The sequence below is a fragment of the Mesoplodon densirostris genome, chromosome 1, assembly GCF_025265405.1.
Source record: "Mesoplodon densirostris isolate mMesDen1 chromosome 1, mMesDen1 primary haplotype, whole genome shotgun sequence".
Classification (NCBI taxonomy): Eukaryota; Metazoa; Chordata; class Mammalia; order Artiodactyla; family Ziphiidae; genus Mesoplodon; species Mesoplodon densirostris.
Genome location: NC_082661.1, coordinates 55308339 through 55331515, shown reverse-complemented (window position 1 = coordinate 55331515; position 23177 = coordinate 55308339). Strand labels below are relative to the sequence as shown.

General features: G+C 35.5%; 1 protein-coding gene across 1 annotated transcript in view; it reads right to left on the bottom strand.

The window, feature by feature from the left end:
- The window catches only part of DHX15 (DEAH-box helicase 15), a 52638-nt gene that overhangs the window by 7571 nt on the left and 21890 nt on the right, over nucleotides 1–23177 (bottom strand). The window contains exons 4-11 of the mRNA XM_060103581.1: nucleotides 20508–20667; nucleotides 18710–18928; nucleotides 14430–14597; nucleotides 6180–6266; nucleotides 5019–5168; nucleotides 4504–4612; nucleotides 3802–3993; nucleotides 789–911 (exon numbers count right to left, since the gene is read on the bottom strand). Of these exons, the coding sequence (XP_059959564.1) occupies nucleotides 789–911; nucleotides 3802–3993; nucleotides 4504–4612; nucleotides 5019–5168; nucleotides 6180–6266; nucleotides 14430–14597; nucleotides 18710–18928; nucleotides 20508–20667 (1208 nt within the window). The remainder of the gene's footprint in view (nucleotides 1–788; nucleotides 912–3801; nucleotides 3994–4503; nucleotides 4613–5018; nucleotides 5169–6179; nucleotides 6267–14429; nucleotides 14598–18709; nucleotides 18929–20507; nucleotides 20668–23177) is intronic.

The following is a 23177-nucleotide window of genomic DNA, read 5'->3' as shown; positions in this document are numbered from 1 at the left end:
ACAACTAAAGACTACTTTTCTTTAACCTTTGCCAATTTTATAGGTGAGAAAATGGCACCTCTCAATAACAATGCATTTACTGAACTACAAGTAGAGTTGAATTTCCCCCTCATATTTATGGACCACTTATAGCCTGAGAATGGTCATTCACATTTATAGCCTGTATTTCTATTTTGTTAGTTTACTCTTTTGTAAGAGCTATTAGTAAAAATATTAGACAGTGATAATTCTATAATACAAAACCATTCACAAAAAATGCAAAATTAAAACAAAAGTATATCAAAATCTGTATGTTCATGGTAAATTTTATACAAGTATTTTATCTTTATTCCTCTGTATTTTCCAGCTTTCCAGTGCTTTTCCCCTGGTTATAAAAGTAAACAACTCTGGGGGCTTCCCTGGTGGCGCAGTGGTTGACAGTTCGCCTGCCGATGCAGGGGACATGGGTTCGTGTCCCGGTCCAGGAAGGTCCCACATGCCGCAGAGCGGCTAGGCCCGTGAGCCATGGCCGCTGAGCCTGCGTGTCCGGAGCCTGTGCTCCACAACAGGAGAGGCCACAACAGTGAGAGGCCCACGTACCGCAAAAAAAAAAAAAAAAAAGTAAACAACTCTGGAAAAGATGGGCAATTTCTATTTTAAATGCCAGTCATGTGTTTTTTTCTAAAGGATCTCTGGGTTTCTAATGTAAAGTTGTCATGGATAATAAACGAAAGTGAGATGAAGAAACATCTTATATGCTGCAAGTGACATTTAGACAAAAGAGTGCATTCAATCTAATTTATACTTACTTTGTTTAAAAGCGTGGTAGACATTCAGCAGTGTCAGATGATCTCCATCTATGTGGGCAAATCTCATCTTGGCCTCATCTGCGGCTTTCTTGGCCTCCGTGGGGCGAACAAAACACTGTGGGACTAAACAAGGTTGGTATGGGCCCAACACAAACGCCCATATCGATGAGTCACGCATTCACAGATAGAGGAACAAGGCCTAGCTAGGTCAGTTCACAGAGCATAGGGCAGGGCAGGATGGCCTCCAACTGCATCTTGGACTGTTTACTACCTTGATTTGGTACATCAACACCTAACCACATCTGTAAGACAAGAGGGTTTCAAAGCTACAGAGTACCTGATTATTTTTAACTAGATCTAAAAGTAGGCATCAAAACAGCTATTCTGAAGGCCATCAAGATACTAGAAAGCTAACTTATTTCAAAAACCAGTGCCGATAGCTCTACCAATAGCCAGAATTACGGTGTTAATAGCCTTTTAGCTAAATATAATTTTTTAAAAGGCCATCCATTGAATCCGCTGAATGGTTATGAAAGTGATGAAGCTATACTTGCCCACTGCAGAGCTAAAAACAACTTTCCAACCAGTGTACTGCCACATTTCTATTATAATTCTTCCCTAGTGCTGTGGCTATTACCAACTGGTGGGTATCACTATTAGCACTGGTGAGCAGAAGCATATGTAAACATAAAAAATATCATGAAATCTTGGGTTTTGATGATAGCAGTAGTGGTGGAAGGTTAAACCGCCTCTGAATTAAGAAAATTCAAAAAGGCTGGGAATATTCGGCCTAGTTTTCCAGCATTTTAAGAAAAAGATTAGAAAATAAAGTCCCAAGTTCTTTTTTTAAACTGTATTTGAAGACTTCAATATAAAAGCAGAATCCAATATTTTAAAAGTTGACAATTAGTCTGAAACGGTCATTATTTCAAGGGTCATCAAAATATATAACTACAGTATTTGTTTAGAGCCTCAATATTAATTCACATAAAACTTTAAGTTGTTACATACAAAGCGTGTACTATATTTTTTGAAATACAACTTTCCTTAATTCACTTTAGTAATTCCATAGTCATAAAAGCAGTATGAAAATAAAAAGACTTAACAACTTGGGACTTTGTGAACACATTTTTAAAGCTCTTAAAACTTTGTCAATAAAAAAAAATTAAAATTATCAGTTCAGATAGAAGATAATGGGAATAATCGACAGTGAGATCAAATACAGTATCAATTACTCTTTGCCATACAGTTTCCCCTTTAAAATGATTCCAAAGAAGCCAAAGAGAGACAATGACACATAATCACAGTAAATACTAAGTCTTGCTTAATGTAACTGAAGCAAGGTAATAAATAAAAGTACAGAAACCTCTCATAGCTGTGAAAGTTGATGTGAACTAGCTACCAGAGTTAAATATTGGGTATAAGAAGCACTCCATAAGGCCCCTGATTTGTACTATTTATATCAGGACCCGAAAACTTCAGAAACTCTTTAAATGGAAAACAAAGCATTACAAGCTCAGCAAACGGTTTCAGTTCCATGACTTCTTCCTCACGCTTTAACATTTTCCCCCACAAATGCCATGCTTAATAACCGCTGCACATAAATGTTCACTCTCTTGATGTGCTAAAGATGACCAGTAAACCCTACGTTTTGTAGAACTATTACAAATAAGAGATGTAGTTGGAAGATCTCAACTGCATCATAATGACCAATTTTTTTAAAGGGCTAATTTTCTAAACTCAAACAATGGTAACTGTATAGTATGCCTGATAAGAGAACCTAGAAAAATAAAAACTGGGCAGATAACAAATACACAATCTGTTAAACTCTTGCCCCACACTTTCTCTAAAAACTAAAATGTTGGGTTAACTACAACTGGGAGAATCTAGCAAAAACAACATATAAGAAAAGGCAGACAACAACCTACCACCACCTCCGCAAGAGACTACAATTTCATTAAAATGATTCGATACTGCCCTGCCCATCTGCTCTGAGTCTGATCAATCATAACTCTGCAAAAAAAACATTTTAGCTAGTTCTTAAATTAAAAATTCACACCATTAAAATATACATCTAAACTAAGCCAAAATTTTTATATTTAGAAATTTAAAAAATTTCCTCCTTTAACTACATTTAAGATTTTGAATTATTTGAGGCATTTAATTATAAATAATACCAATAAACCACTCTATGACTGGAAGTCAATTTTCCCCAGTACTGAAACTAGTATTAGAGTACTTTGATAGTAAAAACTTAATACGTTTTCTATTTTTCGCTGCAAGAACCAGTGTATATTTGTATGTTAACAATATTTCTCTTTTTTTTGGAAAATCTAATTTCCAAGTTACTATTTATTTGTGAATTAAGTGTTACTGCTATTAAAAACAATAGTATTTGTTCAGCTTAATGTTCTAATTTTTTAAATAAGCAATTTTATCTATTAGACATATTTATTTTATCAAGTGTTTTCCTGCCATTGTAAAAGAATTACCATCAGGTTAGATTTTAAATCTAGAATTATATATTACTACTTCTATTTATTTGATACTAAGTTTGAAGTAAATGTTTGATCGCCACTGCAGTACGATTTATACATGTAGAAAAAAGCTCACTCTTTAAATGACAGTTTGCTTTGTCTCAGGCTCACTTAATAGTGCCAGCTACTAGAACAAAGTTCTTCTGGTACTTTCAGCAATAAACTGCAAAACTGATGGACCTACCAAAGAACTCAGTTATAATGTCTTCAGACTTATTCTTCTCTTATTGAGATTTTTATTTGCACTCAAGAGAGCCCATGTTTTTACTATACTGTGTGCACAATGACTTAATTTACTTTTGTAAATACTATGTCATTATGAAGCTACTTTACAAGATATTTAGGAAACAAAATGAGTCCCTTAAAACCACCTATAAAATCCACTATCATACTAAGTATTAAAAAACAAAACCAAAAGTGACGTCCACCCAAACTTTGAAGAGCTGGGCTTTTTTTAGTTCCTTTCCCTCTATTACCTGACAACATAGCAGTAATAGATAGGACCTCATTAGAACAGTTGTAGTCACAACTTGCAATAACCATTTTAGCGAGCTGTGGATCTAGAGGAAACTCAGCCATCATGGATCCCAATTCAGTCAGATCTCCATCATCGTTTAAAGCAGCCAGATAATTCAAAAGTTCTAGGGCTCTCATCAGAGTTTCAGGAGCTAGGAGGAAAAGGCAATATAACAGACAAGCAAAAACATTACATAGTACAAATTATTATAAGCATTCTCATTTTTCATTCTACAGTGGACCAGACTCGAAACTCAAACTGTCATCAAATTCAATTACAGAGATCTAGCAAACTATGAATCATATAAAATTGCAAAACTTTCCTGTATAATAGTAAAACTGTCATCTTCCTAAGTACATTAAATAACTGTTAACTCAACAATGTGTTTATCAAACTATTTTTCTTCCCAAAAAAACCTGGGAAAATTTTCACATTTTCATGCCCTGTCAATAACTCCCAGAATAATTAAGCTATTCTGAAGGGGAAAAAAAAGAATTTGCTCTTTTGTCACTCTTTTAGTTTTAATGCTAACACACAAAATTTATCTTGATGCACTGTAAGAAACAGGTAAAGTGTATTTAATATATATACTGAATAGGATGCAGAGAAAGAGTCAATTTTGGTTAAAAGGTTTGATAAAATATGCTTTGAGAATTCATACCTGGCGGATCCATAAAATCAAAATGCACCAAATCATCAATACCAAGTTTCTTCAACTGTAATACAACTGATCCTAAATTAGAACGCAAAATCTCAGGATAGGTGTTATCCTAGAAGAGTACAAAAACATTTGTTCTGTTAAATATTCCTTAATCCTCTTGCTCCAAAAAGCAAAACGTACCTGTTCTCTGCCCCCTTAGCCATTAACTTTTGGCATTTCTTCTAAACCACTGACTAAAGAGAAGAGAAAAACACTTGTGGACTAAAAAGACTCAAAGGGAATCAGACACTTTCCATGAACTATCTTTATAGGGTTCAAAGCGTTACTGCTGCTGCCCACCTCGACTTAGAACTGTAACAAAGATTTGTATTGGTAGACTACACCATAAATCTCGGAAAAACTAAAGAGATTATAGTGCCAAAAGGCAAGATAAAGTAAATGAAGTAATTTTCTCCTGGTAACAAATTCAACTTAACCTTCCACATACACTAGGAAGGACACAGTAAAACCCTTACCTGCATTTCTGTTTTGTAAGCTTTCTCTGTATAAAGTCTGAAGCACTTCCCAGGTCTGGTTCGTCCAGCTCGACCAGCCCTTTGCTGGGCTGAAGCTTTACTAATGGCTGTCACTAAAAGGGACTCGACTCTGATTCGAGGATTATATACCTATTGGAATGGAAATAACATTAAGAATGATTCTTCCTTCAGTTAAACACAAAACTGTGATCTAACAGAAGTATCCAAAGCCCACAGCTAACCCGAAAATAAACAAAGTAGTACTGATGACCACCATAAACCATGCTGGGACAGAAAAAATTCATCGCCTTTACTCCTTAACTTTCTTTCAGGTATTCTGACTCCAGCATTCTGAGAGACCCAAGCTAACGTGAAAAGGCTCTTATCTAACAGACAGATAGCTTATATCATCTTTACTCTTCCTAATTTAAAATAATTTCAGCTTTACCTTACTCTTATATAGTAGACTGTGCTGAAGGTTTCTGCCTGAAAAGAACTTGTCAATTTCAACACCTTGGACATTAAGAAAACTATTTTGAACTTAGTCCAGAAGAAGTCAGTTATATGCTGCCAGTTTAAAGGACAGTTTTCTATCAAAAACATGAATACTATGTACAATGAATTCATGAATTTTCCCAATTATACTTATAAAATTAATCAAATGCAATCAAAGATCTTTAAATTATAAAACATAGATTTATTTATTTACTGAGTAGTCACTTCATTTGGTAAAAGTGCTTGGTATTCAGTACTGTTAAACTAGAGGTTAACATAGTACTTTTTTTTCAAGTACTGTGCCTGGCACATAGAAACTCTAATTTAGTTGGGGAGTGACTGATATGCAGGTTACGATAATCAATCCTGTATTTATTACTACCACCATACTCCTTACATGAACCATACACTCACATACAAAACACTCACCATCACTACAAAGAAACCAATGCAACCGAAAAGAAGTCTAGGGTTAAATATTAAACATGGGCTTAGTATGTGAAAGCCAGCTAGAACACAAAGGGTTCAAATCTCAGAAGTCTGAAAATGAAACACAAACTGGAAAATAATTCTAAAAAGTAAATTTCAGCCATTAAATGAGTAAGCAATAAGTACTGTTAAACTAATACTAATTTATAAAGTACTAAAGTAGTACAAAATATGTACCTTTTGTTTCGCAAATCCAGGATCAATCACAAATACCACACCATCTATTGTCAAAGATGTCTCGGCAATGTTAGTTGACACGACTACCTGTTAAGAAATAAACAGTATTTAACTTATACTACTGGCCAAGTACAATTCAAATAGTAAGATTAGCATTAACTTTCACTAAACAGTCAGTTACAACCCACTAAATAAACCAGAAATAAGGTTTGATCTTTAATGACCAATGCTACAGAAAGACGAATATTTAAAAATTCAAAGTTTCATTTAGCTCATCATAGTACCTTCCTTCAACAAAAAATCTTCAGGTTATTACTCAATCACATCATGTTTTGATTATTCAAAGAGCAGAAGAGCATCAAAAGAAAATTATCGATAAAGCAATATAAGCTTACCTCACAGAATGTCTCCCTGAGAGAACACTCTTTGGTTAATATCCAAACTCTACACAACATGTAACATCTTTCAATATTTTCAGGCAACATTGACAAAGGAAAACTTTATATCACCAAAACTCAACTCAGTATTTTAAACAAAATGGCACATAGGGATGAAAATCTCAAGTTAGAATCCAAGAATTTGCAGATCATCAGAACAGAACGTAGATGTTTTGTAAAGTGTATAGTCTCAAAGGGGGTGTCACTGCATACAAAGAAACTGTTAATCATTTCAACTTTTTATTGACAGGGAATAATGTTTAAAGCATTTACATACTAACATGATAGCTTGTTTTTTGACATGGGTGTTTTACTGTATTTTAAACAGGTTTTAGAAGATTAGGGGCTTGAGAATGACATGTTACATAGTTTTTCTTTTTAAACAATGGGAAAATGGGATCCTCATTATTATTTTCCCCAAAACATCTGATTTTGGGAACAGATTGCTGCCATTAAGTAGGAAATATGTGTATATGCAAGCAGCTGACACAGAAGATACATCAGCGTCTGCTCTTAAAAGCTTTTACAGTTTGTAAAGAAACATTAGAGGTGGAGAGGAAGTGTAATGACATCAAAAATGCACTGTAAGGGCTTCCCTGGTGGCGCAGTGGTTGAGAGTCTGCCTGCCAATGCAGGGGACATGGGTTCGTGCCCCGGTCCAGGAAGATCCCACATGCCGCGGAGCGGCTAGGCCCGTGAGCCATGGCCACTGAGCCTGTGCGTCTGGAGCCTGTGCTCCGCAACGGGAGAGGCCACAATAGTGAGAGGCCCGCGTATCGCAAAAAAAAAAAAAAAAAAAAAAAAAAATGTGCTGTAAGATTTTTAAAGTGTTTATTTCCAAAGTGAAGACAAGGAAAACTTACTGAGAAAATGGCATTTAGGAGAGTTGTGGAAGGTAAGGTGGGATCTACCCACAAGAGGGAAGGGAAGAGCACTAGAAATAGAAGGTTCGGCTTAAACGAGACAGCATGTGGACAAGGCTGCCCATAGGCACATGTAAGAAAGGACTCACACTGCCAGGAAATCTTGGAGGTTTAAGATTACTAGAATGCCGCGGAGCAACTAAGCCTGTGTGCCACAGCCACTGAGCCTGCACTCTAGAGCCTGCGAGCCAAAACTACTGAAGCCCAGGCACCTAGAGCCCATGCTCTTCAACAAGAGAAGCCACCGCAATGAGAAGCCCGAGCACCATAACAAAGAGTAGCCCCCGCTCGCCGCAACCAGAGAAAGCCTGCGCACAGCAACGAAGACCCAACACAGCCAAAAATAAATAAATAAATTTATACATATTTAAAAAAGATTACTAGAGCATCACTAACAGGATAATATTCTAGAATCACTTACATGTCTAAGACCAAAACGCTCCCTTTGCGCATTGGTCAGTTGAAAAGACTGCTAACTAGCAAATGGACAATAAACCGTAAGTGGTTTGATGCTAATGAAATATATTTTCCAGAACATTTCGAAGGCACGCACATTCAATAATTAGAGCTGAAGCAAGCATAAACAAGGTTAACAGGTGAACTTGAATAAATATAACCCGAGTTTATTTAATATTCTTCTACAAAGTCAGTGTGTTGTAGTGGAAGGAGCAGGGGTAGGTGGCAAAGCCAGGAATCAAACCTAAATAGCTAAGTAAGAGTGGAGAGGTTTTAACACCCCCAAGCTTTAATTTCCTTTTATAACTCTTGTAAACTAGTCTAGCTGAGACAGAATTTTAAGATATAAACTTAGATAATGAATGTGGAAAGCCCTTATAAATTATACAGAATCACAAACTACATGCCTGTGATTACATAAGAGGTCTTGTGGTTTTCTGTTATTCTGGGGTGAAAATGGTTGCCATTATGGATAAATGTTGTACTTCTAGATAGATGTTTAAAACATATTTTGGGGGGGGCTTCCCTGGTGACGCAGTGGTTGAGAGTCCGCCTGCTGATGCAGGGGACACGGGTTCGTGCCCTGGTCCGGGAAGATCCCACATGCTGTGGAGCGGATGGGCCCGTGAGCCATGGCCGCTGAGCCTGCGTGTCCGGAGCCTGTGCTCCGCAACAGGAGAGGCCACAACAGTGAGAGGCCCGCATACCGAAAAAACAAACAAATGAACAAACAAAAAAACATATTTTGGGGGAAAAAAAACATTTCACATATTTCTAATACAACAAAATATACTCAATGTAATAAAAATGTATTGATGTGATTAACCCTTTGAGTTATTTAAAAACAATTTTTGTCCACCAAATAATTTCACTTGGTGTTCATGTGTTTTCTCTGGGTATGTGTGTGACAAATCATACACCACCTTATAAGGTGGTGTGGATGTGTGATTTCACAAGTGTTTAAGAATCAGGTGATTACACCAACTTTGGCAAGCTCCGTGTCATTACTGATGATAAAGTCAACTGCCATCCAAAAGTCACACTCTGAAATACAAGCATAAAAAGACCTAGAGAAGCATGGTCTTTAGACTTCTACCAAAGATTTAAAAAGTAAATTGGTTAAAAAGCTTTAAGGTGATAAAAAATTTTTTTTGAGTAGGACCTACCTACCCTATGAGAGGTGGGTTTTTGGACAAATACGGGGAACACTCATATAACAAACTGTACAACTCTGAGGGAGGTATTTCTACTGACTCTACTACTAGAGCTGGATAAATAATACTAACTAAAGCTAAATAAAACATACACACCCACAGATTACAAAAGAACAGAGAAATAAATGAGACGATAAAAGTTATCTAGCTGTCTTGGAACCTTAGCAGTGGGGTGAGTGAGGCAAGCCCTAAGTATGCTCTAGGTGTGTTAAGTGGCACATGATCTAATTAGGAAGTGGTCATAACACGGTGATACTGAATTTGTCAAGGGACTTACATATTACCAACAGGAATATATATGTTACAAGCTTTCTAGACTGTAGCTTGGCAATAAGTGTTCAAAGAGTCTTAAAGAGTGTTCAAACCTCACTTGCAAAGGAATTATTTCAGGTAAATAACCCCATATATAGAATAAACACTATGACAAAAAGTCTGGCGATGCCAATTCTAATCTTTTTATATTATACGTGTTAAGAATAAACTCTCAGCTAGATTTATCCCTTTGTTCCTCAATAATCTGCCTTCTAATGGAATCCACATTGATTTATTTCAATAATTCCATTTCAAAGTACTTGAGTTGCTCTACTTGAATTCTATTTGGACATGGTAATGCATTTAGGTTAAACAAATTTGGATTTTTAGTCCCTAGGGAACTCGGTGGGGTCTCCAATTCAGTGAGGACATTAGCTTGTATGTAAATGTCCCAGCAGCACCACACTAAGTTATCTTCAGATAGTGTATTATTAAGCCTCTCTTTAAAACTACAGAGCCATCTCCACAAGGGCCATTTCTCTTTTTTATTGAGCAATGTATGCTCTGAGCATACACTGTTAATTAGTAAACTCTAAGATAAGCTACAGAAAAATCAGCTATTTGTATGGACAAAATTAATGAAAACTAAATAAAAACAAAAATAGTTGCTGGATTTTTAATAACACCATATCTATATAAAACAGCAGCTATAAGTCTCAGTCAAAAAATGCATACAGGGCTTCCCTGGTGGCGCAGTGGTTGGGAGTCCGCCTGCCGATGCAGGGGACACGGGTTCGTGCCCCGATCCCGGAGGATCCCACATGCCGCGGAGTGGCTGGGCCCGCGAGCCATGGCCGCGGAGCCTGTGTGTCCGGAGCCTGTGCTCCGCAGCAGGAGAGGCCACAGCAGTGAGAGGCCCGCGTACAGCAAAAAAAAAAAAAAAAAAAAATGCATACAAGTGACTTACTGATGAGTAAACTTTCATGCATGTACAAAACCACTGTAGCTTTAGCTTAAAGTCAAATATTTGAACAAATGTCAAGCATGATCAAAACAGGTAAAAGTCTCCACCCTCACATAAATTTATGAATTGTGTTCTCAACCTTTCTTTTAAAACAGTATATTTATTTATTTATTTATTTTTGGCTGTGTTGGGTCTTCATTGCTGCGCGTGGGCTTTTCTCTAGTTGCGGCAAGTGGGGTCTACTCTCGTTGTGGTGCAGTGGCTTCTCTTGTTGCGGAGCATGGGCTCTAGGCACGTGGGCTTCAGTAGTTGTGGCTCGCGGGCTCTAGAGCGCAGACTCAGTAATTGTGGCGCATGAGCTTAGTTGCTCCGCAGCATGTGGGATCTTCCCGGAACAGGGCTTGAACCTGTGTCCCCTGCATTGGCAAGCGGATTCTTAACCACTGCGCCACCGGGGAAGCCGTCAACCTTTCTTGATTAAAAACTTGAAAGTTTACCATTGGTGCTATGTTACAAGTCCCCATAAAAAGAACTCAGTAACTATTTGTAAAAGGAATACTAGTTAAGTACCCAGTGCCCATAAAAGATTACATTTAATATAGCCTACATTTAAAAACTTTGGTACCAAAAAGCTGTTTTGTTATTAGTTTTACCACAATCCTATTAGGAACCCTATTTTGCATAAATTAATACAATGAGTAAGATAACAAATAAGGTACTACCTTATAAAAAGTGCTTGTATATACAGTAATTTAATAAAAACATGAATCAAATAGTATTTTGTTTCACAATGGAAGCAGACTGTAAACCCCTAAATGTTCCTATGTAATTTTATTTATTTATTTATTTATTTATTTATTTATTTATTTATTTATTTATTTTTGTGCTTTGTCACACTCTTTATTTTTTTTAAATTGGAGTATGGTTGATTTACAACACTGAGTTACTTTCTGCTGTACAGTTTACATATACATATATCCACTCTTTTTTAGATTCTTTTCCCATATAGATCATTATAGAGTATTAAGTAGAGTTCCCTGTGCTATACAGTAGGTCCTTATTAGTTATCTATTTTATATATAATAGTGTGTATATGTCAATTCCAATCTCCCAATTTATCCCTCCCTGTAATTTTAAATGAACTGTATCAGTCAGTGACAGCACTCTTGAATAAAGTCCCATTCTAGTAACTGGCACAGTTATGTTTAATTAATGAATTCATGACAAAAGAGTCAAACCTTGGCCTCTAGTTCTTTATTTTATAATATAAATAGGATATTACCAAAGTTGTAGCTTAATTTAAAAAAGAGAACAGGAAAATAGCAACTGAATACCAGTTCTTACTGGTATTCAGTATCTGGTATCCACCCACATTCCCTCATGTAACCTGTGTGCATCTTAATTCTTACCCTTCTTCTTTTCCCAATCCCACCAATCCCTTCTTCTATTCTAACTGAACCTGCCAAGCCCTGGGTCTGATGGTCACTTGCTCATCTCGCCTGCCAGTCACTGCTTGGCCTTAGTGCATTTCAACAGTCTCAGGTTTTCAGCTGGCACTCCCACCTTCCCTGACCAGCTTCAAAATACATGATTTGTTGAGTGAATCCTCCTCCATAAATTTCTATAAAAATTGTTCACTTTCCCTTAAACATGCTGGGCTTCAATGTGCCTTTCCTCATAAAGAATAATGCACCAATTGCCAAGGGAAGTCCTCCCTCCCCTGGATCATCCAGGGAGGCCATGACAGCACTCTTCTCAACCTCTCAGATGAAGCTGACTCACGCCAGGAGATAACATGATTTCCCAACAAGAGATCCTACAGCTTCAGCTGAATGAAACCTCATTAGTGGATGATGAAATAGCACTGTGTCCCTTAGTTTTGATTCTGAATTAAAAGGCTGAGATGGGATCCCAAGGTGAGCCCAAGCCCTGGGAACTCCAATGGCCTCCCCTCAACATCTGTGGCCATCACACATATATCCAACTGCTGCTGAATCACTCTTTTCAGAAAGACAAAATTCTCCTAAATATCCTAGGATTTACAAGAACATGAAAAGCAATAGTTTTAAAAAACCAAACAACTCATTCTATTCCATGGGCTTTGGTTGTAGAGTCTACAAAATGTACCATGTACTGGACTGACACCAGACTGAACCTAAACTTCCAATATACTAGTATTAACAGAGCAAAGAGCTCAGATATGAAGTTTTAACGTGTGCGCCCAATAGTTCTCAAAGTAACTCAAAATGGAATGAAGAGAACTACATGAAAAGACAAACATGGCAAATCTTGCTGTAAGCCAATTTTACTCAAAGATAAATAAAAACACCATTTTAAAATTAAAACGAATGCAGATACACAAAGTGTATGATTTCAAGAAAAAATTAAATCACCTGCCTGGAGGATGTACTAACTCCTCCTTATTATAGAAAATGTTTACAGAACAGCTACTTTTATATACATCCACTGACAAAGAGTGAAGTTAAAAACTCCACAGAGAATGAGTACTTTTCAGTCAACAAATCAACTTCAAAATTATATGCTAAAGTTATCACTTAAAACTGTCCCCCGAAGTTCTGAATGAACATAAACAGAAAATATTTTAAAACATATTCTAGAGACAGCACTATGACAAAAATAATTGTAATGTTGAACATAATGAAGCTATGATCAGACTATTTTTTTTAAAAGTCATATTCACTACTCTTGTTGATCTATGAAAAACTCAAAACCTAATATTTTCCCCTATCAATCTCCTGTTAACTTATATACCACACTACGCTGGTGTTGCCTATCTTTTCAGTAAGTTCTTTCCATTTGAAAAATGTATCTGGTCCATTTAACTTTTACACAGCCATGTGAAGAGATAATTAACCATGATACATTTAAATACCTTTATAATTTGTAATTTTCCAACAATCATCAAAAATGTTGGGAAAAAAGATCGAAAAAATACAGCAAAAAAAAATTGTGCATCTGTTAGGCTAGAATACAGACATAAGAAAGCAATAAATTCCAAATCTGACTGACCAACAAGTCATAAGTGAGTAATATTTCCTAAGACTTTTCTACATGAATAAACTCAAGAAATGTGTAACAGTTGCCACGAGGGCCTAGACTGTTCTAGATACCCTGTATACAATAAGCTTAATCCCTGACAATCATCTCCCCAAGGTGATGAAGGTAATCAACTATACCCACTTTAAAATATGCAAACTTTAAAAACAGATCAAGAATAGTACCAAAATTCACATGCAGCTTATTATATAGCCTAATAAATGGCTGGGCTTTTTAGAAGCCAAGTTGACTCTAGTGGTTTTCCAACCTTTTCAAACAATGCAATCTTATTTTCAAAGGAACTAACAGAATCTCCATCTCTTAAAAAATAAAAGCATAGCTGCCTGTATCAAACTCAGATCTCCTTCCTATACACTCCCCCACAACACAGCGCACCCAGAAACAAGGCTGGAATATCCCTGGCTCCCTTCCTGTGCCAGGCAGATATCCACACCAAAAGGATCCACAGTTCCTGCCCTCAAGAAATCCAAATATTTACGCAGTGTGATTAGTGTTGCTGTTATTAGAGATCTGTGCAGTCAACACTTCATACCTACAGACATGACATTTGGTTAGGTCTTGACAAAAATTCTAGGCAGAAGCCAAGGCACTGAAGAAAAAACTACTTAGTTTTTGCCAAGTGATTTAATGGGGAGGAAGACATTTGGCTGTCTTCCTCACCCCAATCAACCTTCCATTTGCTAAGGAGGAACTTCTGGGGAGAGAGGGAAGCAGTATCTGCTCTTACTCTAAGGTCAAAAGATATGCAAAACTCTACTCAAATACATTTCTTTCTATTTACTTTGGAAATACAGGTAACTTTGTAGCATACAATTCAGATGACAATCACCCATAACTTACTCCTTTGTAATTCAATATAGTTTGATATCTCACAGACAAATCTTTCGGCATTAATGCAATGTTTATAGAGAACATTTCAATGCTACCTTTCTTCCAATTGCTCCGTTCTGCTTTTTTGGAGGCGGAGGCTCAAAAATGCGTTGCTGCTGCTGAGGTGGGAGTGTAGAGTACAGTGGAATGATTTTAATGTCACCAACTTCAGGGCCCAAGTCATCAACCTCACGCTTTATTCTCTTACAGGCTTCATCAATTTCCTACAAAAGTTTGAGTTTGAAAATAAAATGAATACACACTGAAACATTTTAAGTATTTATCATAATCCTAGTTCTATGCAGCTTATTTTCATTTTAGTAATCAAAATTAATTTAGCAAATTTCACTGGGATTTCCAAAAATAATCCAAGAAACTGATTTCTGTAGTCAAATAAACACAAAATTGCCTTATTGGCATTCCACACCCTTTTTTCTTAGACTCGATATCCTAATTAATTCTCAACAAACTGTACTAAAATTGAAATTTCTCACCCAGGAATATTTAACTGCATTCATAACCTTTTCAATTTTCACAATCTAAAAGAAATTGATGTGCTAGATATTTTAAACAAGCCAATTAGGCTTTAATGTCACGTATCACTAATGCAATTATATGGAAGATTTGCTTCATTGTGCTTAATGAGAACACACACCTCTACAGTATCAACATAGATATTTAAGAACTAGGTTAACCCAAATATCTTAGAGCCTCTTCAAAAATTTCCCTACTACAGAAAACGATTCCAATACATTTGCATTCAAACCCAGTTTTAAAGAGAGGACACACAATGAATACTGAGAGTGTGTGAGCGACAGGTAGATGGGAGGCTCTAGAGGATGGCAAAGGGACTTGAAAATGGGAAGGGAGCCAATTTTAAATTTTACAGAAGCTTTGATTTAGTTAAACTCAGAAGTATGCTAAATGATTTGGCAGTTTGTCCAATAATCTCAACCAGAAGTTACCCTTATTGACAAATTATCTTTTATTCAATAGACAGAATGATTTTTAAACATTTATCAGGTTAATTTATTGTATATTATAATCAAGCTAGAATAATTTTCCTTGAAATGACTGTAAATCAAAGTGCAACTGTTTCCATGTTAAAGAATACAAAGATTTTGGATACTTAAGAACAACAAAAAAAAGGTTTTTTTCCATCAATTTCAAACATACCAGTTTTCTTGAATAACAGATAAGGTCTTGAAAATTTTGACACAGAAAATTACTACTAAGTATTTGATGTAATAGTTTCCTTTGAGATCTAAAGTTTCCAAACGAAAATGAAAGTTTGCTATTCACTGAAAAAAATATAACAAATGAAACAAATATTTTTACCAAAAAAACTGCTTTCAAATGCTGTACCTAGATTAGAATGCCCCCTGCTGGTATACAAATACAAAATTAGACCTCTTCCCCACCCCCGCAAAAAAAACTGAATGTAAATCCAAAACTAGATTTTATATACTACATATCTTATAGGAAAACTGACACCAGTATTTTCAATTTTGTTAATTCTATTATATATTCGACTGGAAAATAAATGGTCCGAACCCACCAAATCCCAGATTTTATATAGAAAATTAAAAGTGCCCCAAATCATGCATGTGCAGACTCCAGAAATTTTAACAAGATTATTTTACTTGGAAGTACTGAAAGTATATGCTAAGCATGTATGGAGCTAAAACAAAATCACTATTGCACGGGATATAAAGACTACTCTAAAGAGAAGAGGGGAACAAAAATGCCACACCATTTATGTTTTTATATGAAGTTCTAAACACTATGCTTTTAAACTCGGCAACAAAATTTTCCCTAAATTTAACCAAACTTCCAGAGTCAACACTGTCAGTTCTGAAGACCACAAAGCTTATTAACATTCATCAGCACAATGCAACCTTCTGCTTAGTCATGGATTGAGAACTGAGACAAAAGTTTAAGAGTTTCTGAACTCAGGAAAGACTTTCAGCTCCAAAAGCATCAATATGTATGTTAGTAAATTAATTTAGACCCTACTAATTTAATGAATCTCAACTCCTGCATGTGGAAAAGACTCAGTGAAATTAAAGATAAAAGAATGTACTGCTTAAAGAATGAAGGTTTCAACAACTTTAAGCATCTACAATTGATATTTCAATTATAATCATTCTTATCTAATTCAGTAGCACAGCTCCTAAGGAGTTCTTCTAGGAACACTTGATTTAATGGATTAACAAAAAAATAATACACATTCTAGAATTCACATGTTTTCCAACCTTTCATCAATTAAAAACTGGTCTCTCCCCTCCTAAATTAACTCAAGGGACTATAGAAACACAACTGTTTACGTGGTCAAAATGGTAACATGGTCATCATTTTTAAATGTCAAGATAGCTAAAATTTATGGATGCTATTCAAATTTATGGAGACAGGAGTACTGATTTCCCAGAATCTACCACTGAACTGACCAAGTAAAAATAACAGGTTCACAGACATGAGGAATAGTAGTATTGCTACCTTCTCCTTAAAGGTCTTTACATTCTTCAAGACTTCATTAGTCTTCTAAAGGAAACTTTAAAATGCAACAGGACACAGGTAAACCTAGTTTAATTACAGTAATACTTTACTGAAAGATACACACATTTGAAAACCTTGAGGCTTATTCCCTTCCTTTCCCCAGCTGTGGGGTAGCTGCCAAAGTATCAACCACAGAAATTTAACTCATAGAAAAGCATCTCAGGTCGTCTCCATAAGGCCACCTGATATTTTTGATAGAATTCTAATATGCTTGTCTATCTGAACATAATGACTATTTTGAATAGCCGTTAAAAAAACATGCTATGCACTTTGGAGGAAGTGAGAAACTATAGAGACCATACACAAAAGAACAAATTGAATACAACAGCCTCAACGTTGCATTATAGGATAAACACTGTTTACATGCTATCTAAAAAGCATTTGGTACTCTTGCTTACAAAATATATATAAAAATTCTTCCATTCAAAATGCATACAAAGGAAGACTAATACGTACAGAGATCTATCTGTAAAACTGAATTTGCAACCCACCTTTCTTCCCAAAAGAACAAGTATGATTCTCTACTGTGAATGATTTTGCACCCCCAGAGGACATGTGGCAATGTCTACAGACTGGGGGAGTGTAACTGCATCTAATGCGTAAAGGCCAGAGACACTAAGAAACATCCTACAATGCATGGGGTACCCACAGCAAAGAATTAATCAACCTACAACATAAACAGTGCTATGGTCGAAAAACCCTGCTCTACAGAAAAGAAACTATGGCCAATGGGACAGAAATAATAAATCATATGGACAAATACTGAAAAAATGCAAGGATAAAAAAATTACTCAACATTTATAGCTCTTAATGCAACAGCATTTGATCAAATATTATATATCAAGCATCCCTGCAGACTGAACGCAAATAACATAATTCACATTCTAGTGGAGGTGAGTGAACAGCACAGATACAGAACATTTCCAGATATGAAGAAAGTTGTAATGGAATAGCACTGCTCTAGAACCTTGCTAGGAATAGAATCTCAGGCCCTACCTGACCTACTGAATCAGAATCTACAAGTTTTCTAAGTGATCAGCACATATATTAGTTTGAGAAGCAAGTTCTAGAAAATCCACAAAGCCTACTATAGCAAATGACAAGCTTTAAGAAAACCTCTAGAAAAAGGCTTTCTAAAACTATTTTATCCAGACAGCTTTCACTGAGCTTATTTAGCCATCAAGAATTTTTCAGCACACCTGTAAACATCCTGTTGGATATGAGTTTAGAAAATGCTGCATCTGAGAATAAAATTCCTATCTTAAAAATGATGTAAATTCTAACTAAGGAATTTCAGTGATTCCTTCCAATCCTCAGTAAACACATGCAAGAAGACAAAAACAAAACACACACATTTGTTTTGATGGTAGATGGGCACTTGAGTTACCTGAGTTCACTTACAAACTAAATTACTGACTATAATAACCAGATTTCACATTACCTGTGATTCAAATTCATACCTCAGCAAAACTGCAAATTAACACAACACTACTCACCACCCAGGTCTCTCCAAAGTTGAGACTACAACTGCTAAATCTTGAAATTCTAAAAGCATTTAATATTCTTAGGGTAATTAACCAGAACACAAAGACTAATAGTATAAAAGGGTATTCCTAGAGTACACAGATAAAAGGAGTTAATTATTTCATATATATATACAATCAGGTTGAAGAAAAACTTTAAATACTGGCATAAGAAATATATGGTTAATATATGCCAAGTTCTTAAAGTTGTTGCCTAATAGAAACAATATAAATAATGAAGCAAATAATGACAATACCTCTTGACCAGTTAAGAAAAGTAGAAGATCTCCCTCCTCCTCTTCACACATATGAATCTGGATCACGGTTCGAATTGCTGCTTCAAGATAATCTCTCTCTGGTTCGGGAGTATAAAAGATCTCAACAGGATGTGTACGCCCAGGAATAGTTAAGAGAGGACAGTTATCAAAGTAAATCTGGAATTTTCCTGCATCTAGAGTAGCGCTCATAACTATAACCTGAAAAGAAAACAGTAAATTAAGTGAAGCTGTCTTCAAAGATCCTTACGTGGTTTTAAAGTAAAAAACAGAAGAGTAATGTTTACTGCTCCAAATATGTCAATATGCCTAAATAAATTGTGATTAAAAAAATCAAATACAGAAAAGCTATACTATAGTAAACTATTTACATTTTTAAAAAGTAGGAATAAACCTGGCATCCAATAAATAAACTAGAATACATGTTCATGAAGCAACACCTTAAAAACCAAAGTTTATATAATTACGTGTTATGTAAAAGGGATTGGTAAAAGACAACGTAAATATGTAGTATGATTGCAGCTATGTTATTAAAACAAAACATGACAACCTTGCACATAGGGGAAAACAGGAAGAAAGCGCAAAAACAAAACAAAACAAAATATTTCTCCATTCTTCTAAACCATCTTTATTAAGCATATGCTCTTCAGAAAATTTTCTAAAACAGAGGCTTTCTATACTGCTGTAAAAGCCACAGTGAAAAAAGGTTGTTCAGGTACAGGGTTGCATGACTGTGTAGTCACCCTCCTTTTATTTAAATTATGACATTATATGACCCATTAAAAACGTACTTAAATAGAAGGCTCCCCCCTTAAACATTCCACTACAGAGTTCTTAATTTTTACTTTGAGTTCCTACCTAAAAATTTCAGTAGCTCATAAGGTTTAATCAATAATGACAGTACTCATATAGTTATTCAAGTATATTCTTTAAAAGCATACATTTAATATTTATAAGCCAAATCATACTCAATATCAATTTTTCTTAAGACCCAGAATCTTTCTGCCTAGTATACAAACCCTCTGTAACACATACACTAACACACGATACTAAGTTCCAATGAATGGTACACACATACACACACACAGACAATGCAAAAGGGAAACTTCATAAACTTGGGGAGACAAAAAAGTTAGCATATTCAGTCAGTTTTAAGCCCTTATCAACAAAGTAACACTGGCCAGGGTCTAAGTGGTATAATGGACAGAAAAACAAACAAACACACACAAGACCCTAGGTTTAGGGAAGGCATTTCTAAGGAGTGGTTTATTCTGGGTATAGTTATTCCACTCTCCAATGTTACGAGTTATAATGAGCATGTTTGTGTTGGGACAAGGACAAAGATTTGATCCTTAATGAAGGCGTTCCCTGTACTTAATAAAGTCAGGGTGAGCAGAAGGCTTAAAAACACCATTAGATCATTTAAAACAAAACAAAACAAAAAACTAGGTGGGTTAGAAACAAAAGATTTGGCTTAAAAATACATTCCTAAAATATATTACTAAAAATACATTACTAAAAAATACATTACTAAAAATACATTACCAAAAATATTTGGCTTAAAAAGGCATTACCAAAAATACATACTTCAAGTCTAAAAGACACAGCAAGGTAAATTAGAAAGAAAGGATAAACCACTACAGGTACTCTCATTGGTTGCTTCTTTTACAGGTGATTATTTTTTGTAGTCGATCAGAGTGATCATCATGTGCTCCCTGTTTTTTATATATACATACATATATAGGTATTTTTAAAGAACCAAACAAATAAATGAATTCACCTTTAAATCTGATCTCTGTCTAACAACCTCCTTCAGAACACCCATGAGAATATCTGTAGCCAATGTCCTTTCATGAGCCTCATCAAGAATTATTACACCATAACGCTCCAAGAGAGGATCATTCATAGCTTCACGAAGTAACATCCCATCAGTCATATACCTATATTGACAAAGAACATGTTAGTTAAGGTTCATTTAGTGCATTTTAAAACTAAACTTCATGACATAAATATGAAAAGCAAAGACATCAGATAAGTCAAAATTAAACCCTTATTCAAACCAAATGTGCTATTGTTTCATAATCAATTGCAAAATTAAGCTTCCAGAAAAACTTTTCAGTGAATATATCAAAGTTATACATTATCAGATCCTGTCAAGTGAGCCTGTAATACTGCAATGCATTGAGAAAACAAGGTAAATCTGATGATAGAATATAACAAACACATGGTTTCACACAAATGCCAAAGCAAAATTAGTCACTTAAATAAATTTCTTAAAAACAAAATAAAATTTAAAACAAATATTCAACCTGCAAATAAAACTAAGAAACCATTTTAAGTTGCTTTATCACATTACAGCACTAAAATGTTGTATTTCTTTAAAATCCTAATAACTCCCCACTTAAGCTAACAGACTCCCGGTTCAGAAGGACTAAGAGAGCACGAGTCTACCATCTTTCTTTCCCCAGCCCCATCCAATTCAATAAAATGATGGTAAAGAGTCATAAAAAGGAATATATTCATGGAATGAGTAGCAGCATTAGCACTATGGAAATGCTGATAAATAGATATGGAAGAGAAAAGGCAAATGGCATTAGCTGTATCAATGAAGCAAAAAGGAAAACTAGGCTTAGGGATGGCTCAAGAGAAGACAGCTAATGCGTAATTCAGGCACTCAGTAGAAGGGTGGTTTGCAGAATGGCTGTATGGGTCAGCCATCTCCTGTCCATTCTATTCTGGCTGCTACTGTCACTAACACGAAATGCTATCCTACATTTGGCACCTGGACAAATTGCAAATGCTGAAGTCACAGGTCATTCAGTTAAAATACAAATCCATGGTTTTATTTACAGAATTAAAAGCAGTATAAAAATCTGATGTCATCATTTATGACTTCACTATTCTGGCTCTATTTTTGACAAATTAGTCTAATCTAATCTTTCACGGACCAACTTGATATTTTTAGCTAAGGCCATCTGTTGGAGCACCAAGTTCAGCAAAATGACAGTATACAACCCACATGAAGTCTTCTCTTTATTTTACCTGAACTTAACTGTAAATTAAGACTTTTGGCAAAGAAATCCATCTTTACTCTTTATATGCTACGTTTCTTTCTTCTTTGGTCCTATTTTAAAAAGGAAGCTACCACACTCCTGGCATCAACACAGCATTACCTGCAAGATTATTTTATATTAAGACCATGAAGCAAAAACAGAGCCAATTAAACTATGACTCAATGCCTTAACCACAGTGCACCACGGTACATGAATCAGCTACACTATCCTCTAGATGCTCTGAAATATCTTTGATCTCTTTGAGGACATGTGATGCTTTCTCCTGCCTTCAGATGTTACTACTGACATGAGCTGGGCAGTCCTTTTGCACATTATCTCAGTAGCAAAACATTAATACAGTTTCATCTACTTGTGGATAATTTCCTTAGATTCAACAAAGCTCTTGTCTGTTGCTTTGCAAGGCAAAAAATCCAAACTGGTCACTCTTTGAACAGCAAATATCTGCTTAAATACTATCAAATTTACACTCTACTGCTCAGTTTGCAAGCCAACTCATTTCAACATGGAATCCTAGTGTAGTATTTTGAAGATACTTGAATTAACAAATGAACTCAACATATGTAGTTACAGCAATACATATTACTTATTTGAAGTGACAACTTGTACAGCTAGATCAAGTTCAAGCACTGATAACCACCTAACTTCCACCTGTTTATAAGACCCTCATAGACTGTAAAATGCATTCTAATTTCACATATTAAAATTGTGATTAAAAAGCCACTAAAGTATCAAACTTTCACTTGAAAACTCCTTAAAAAAAAACAAACCACCCTTTTATTTTGATCTTTTCTCATATTCCTCAAACTTAAGACGACCAAAACACTATCGAGGCATCCAAAAGGAGAGCTAACCCAAATACTCATTCTTTCATATTTTTCTAAGAGGGGAAAGGTTACAAATGGCAGTTTATAAATATTATAAATTAAATTAATGGAACTATTATTTGCCTTCTTTTATTAACAACTTGTATTACCTATTACCAAGTTAAATGGTCAACTAAACCTGAACCCTCTGACTTCCAGATTCTACGGACTCCTAACAGTTCAATATTGATTAGATCATCACCTGGTGATCCAATTCTATGAGATGTTACAGTTACTTATCTCCTGCATCACCAGCTAATATGGGAAGCTTGCTGTTTGTACAACCAGAGAGAGCTTCAGGAAAAAAGATATTTTTGAAGTTGGAAAATCTCTCAAAGATACAATCAAATTTGCTGCTTTCCCAGTGAAGAAAACTGAGTACTAGCAGTTAACTTTTCCAAGGTCTCAAAACCAGTTAAATAGCTTACTAAGACTAGGTATCAGTGTACTGATTCCCAATCCCAGGCCCCTCCTACACTAACACACTCTCCTCAAAGTCCCAGATAAATAAAT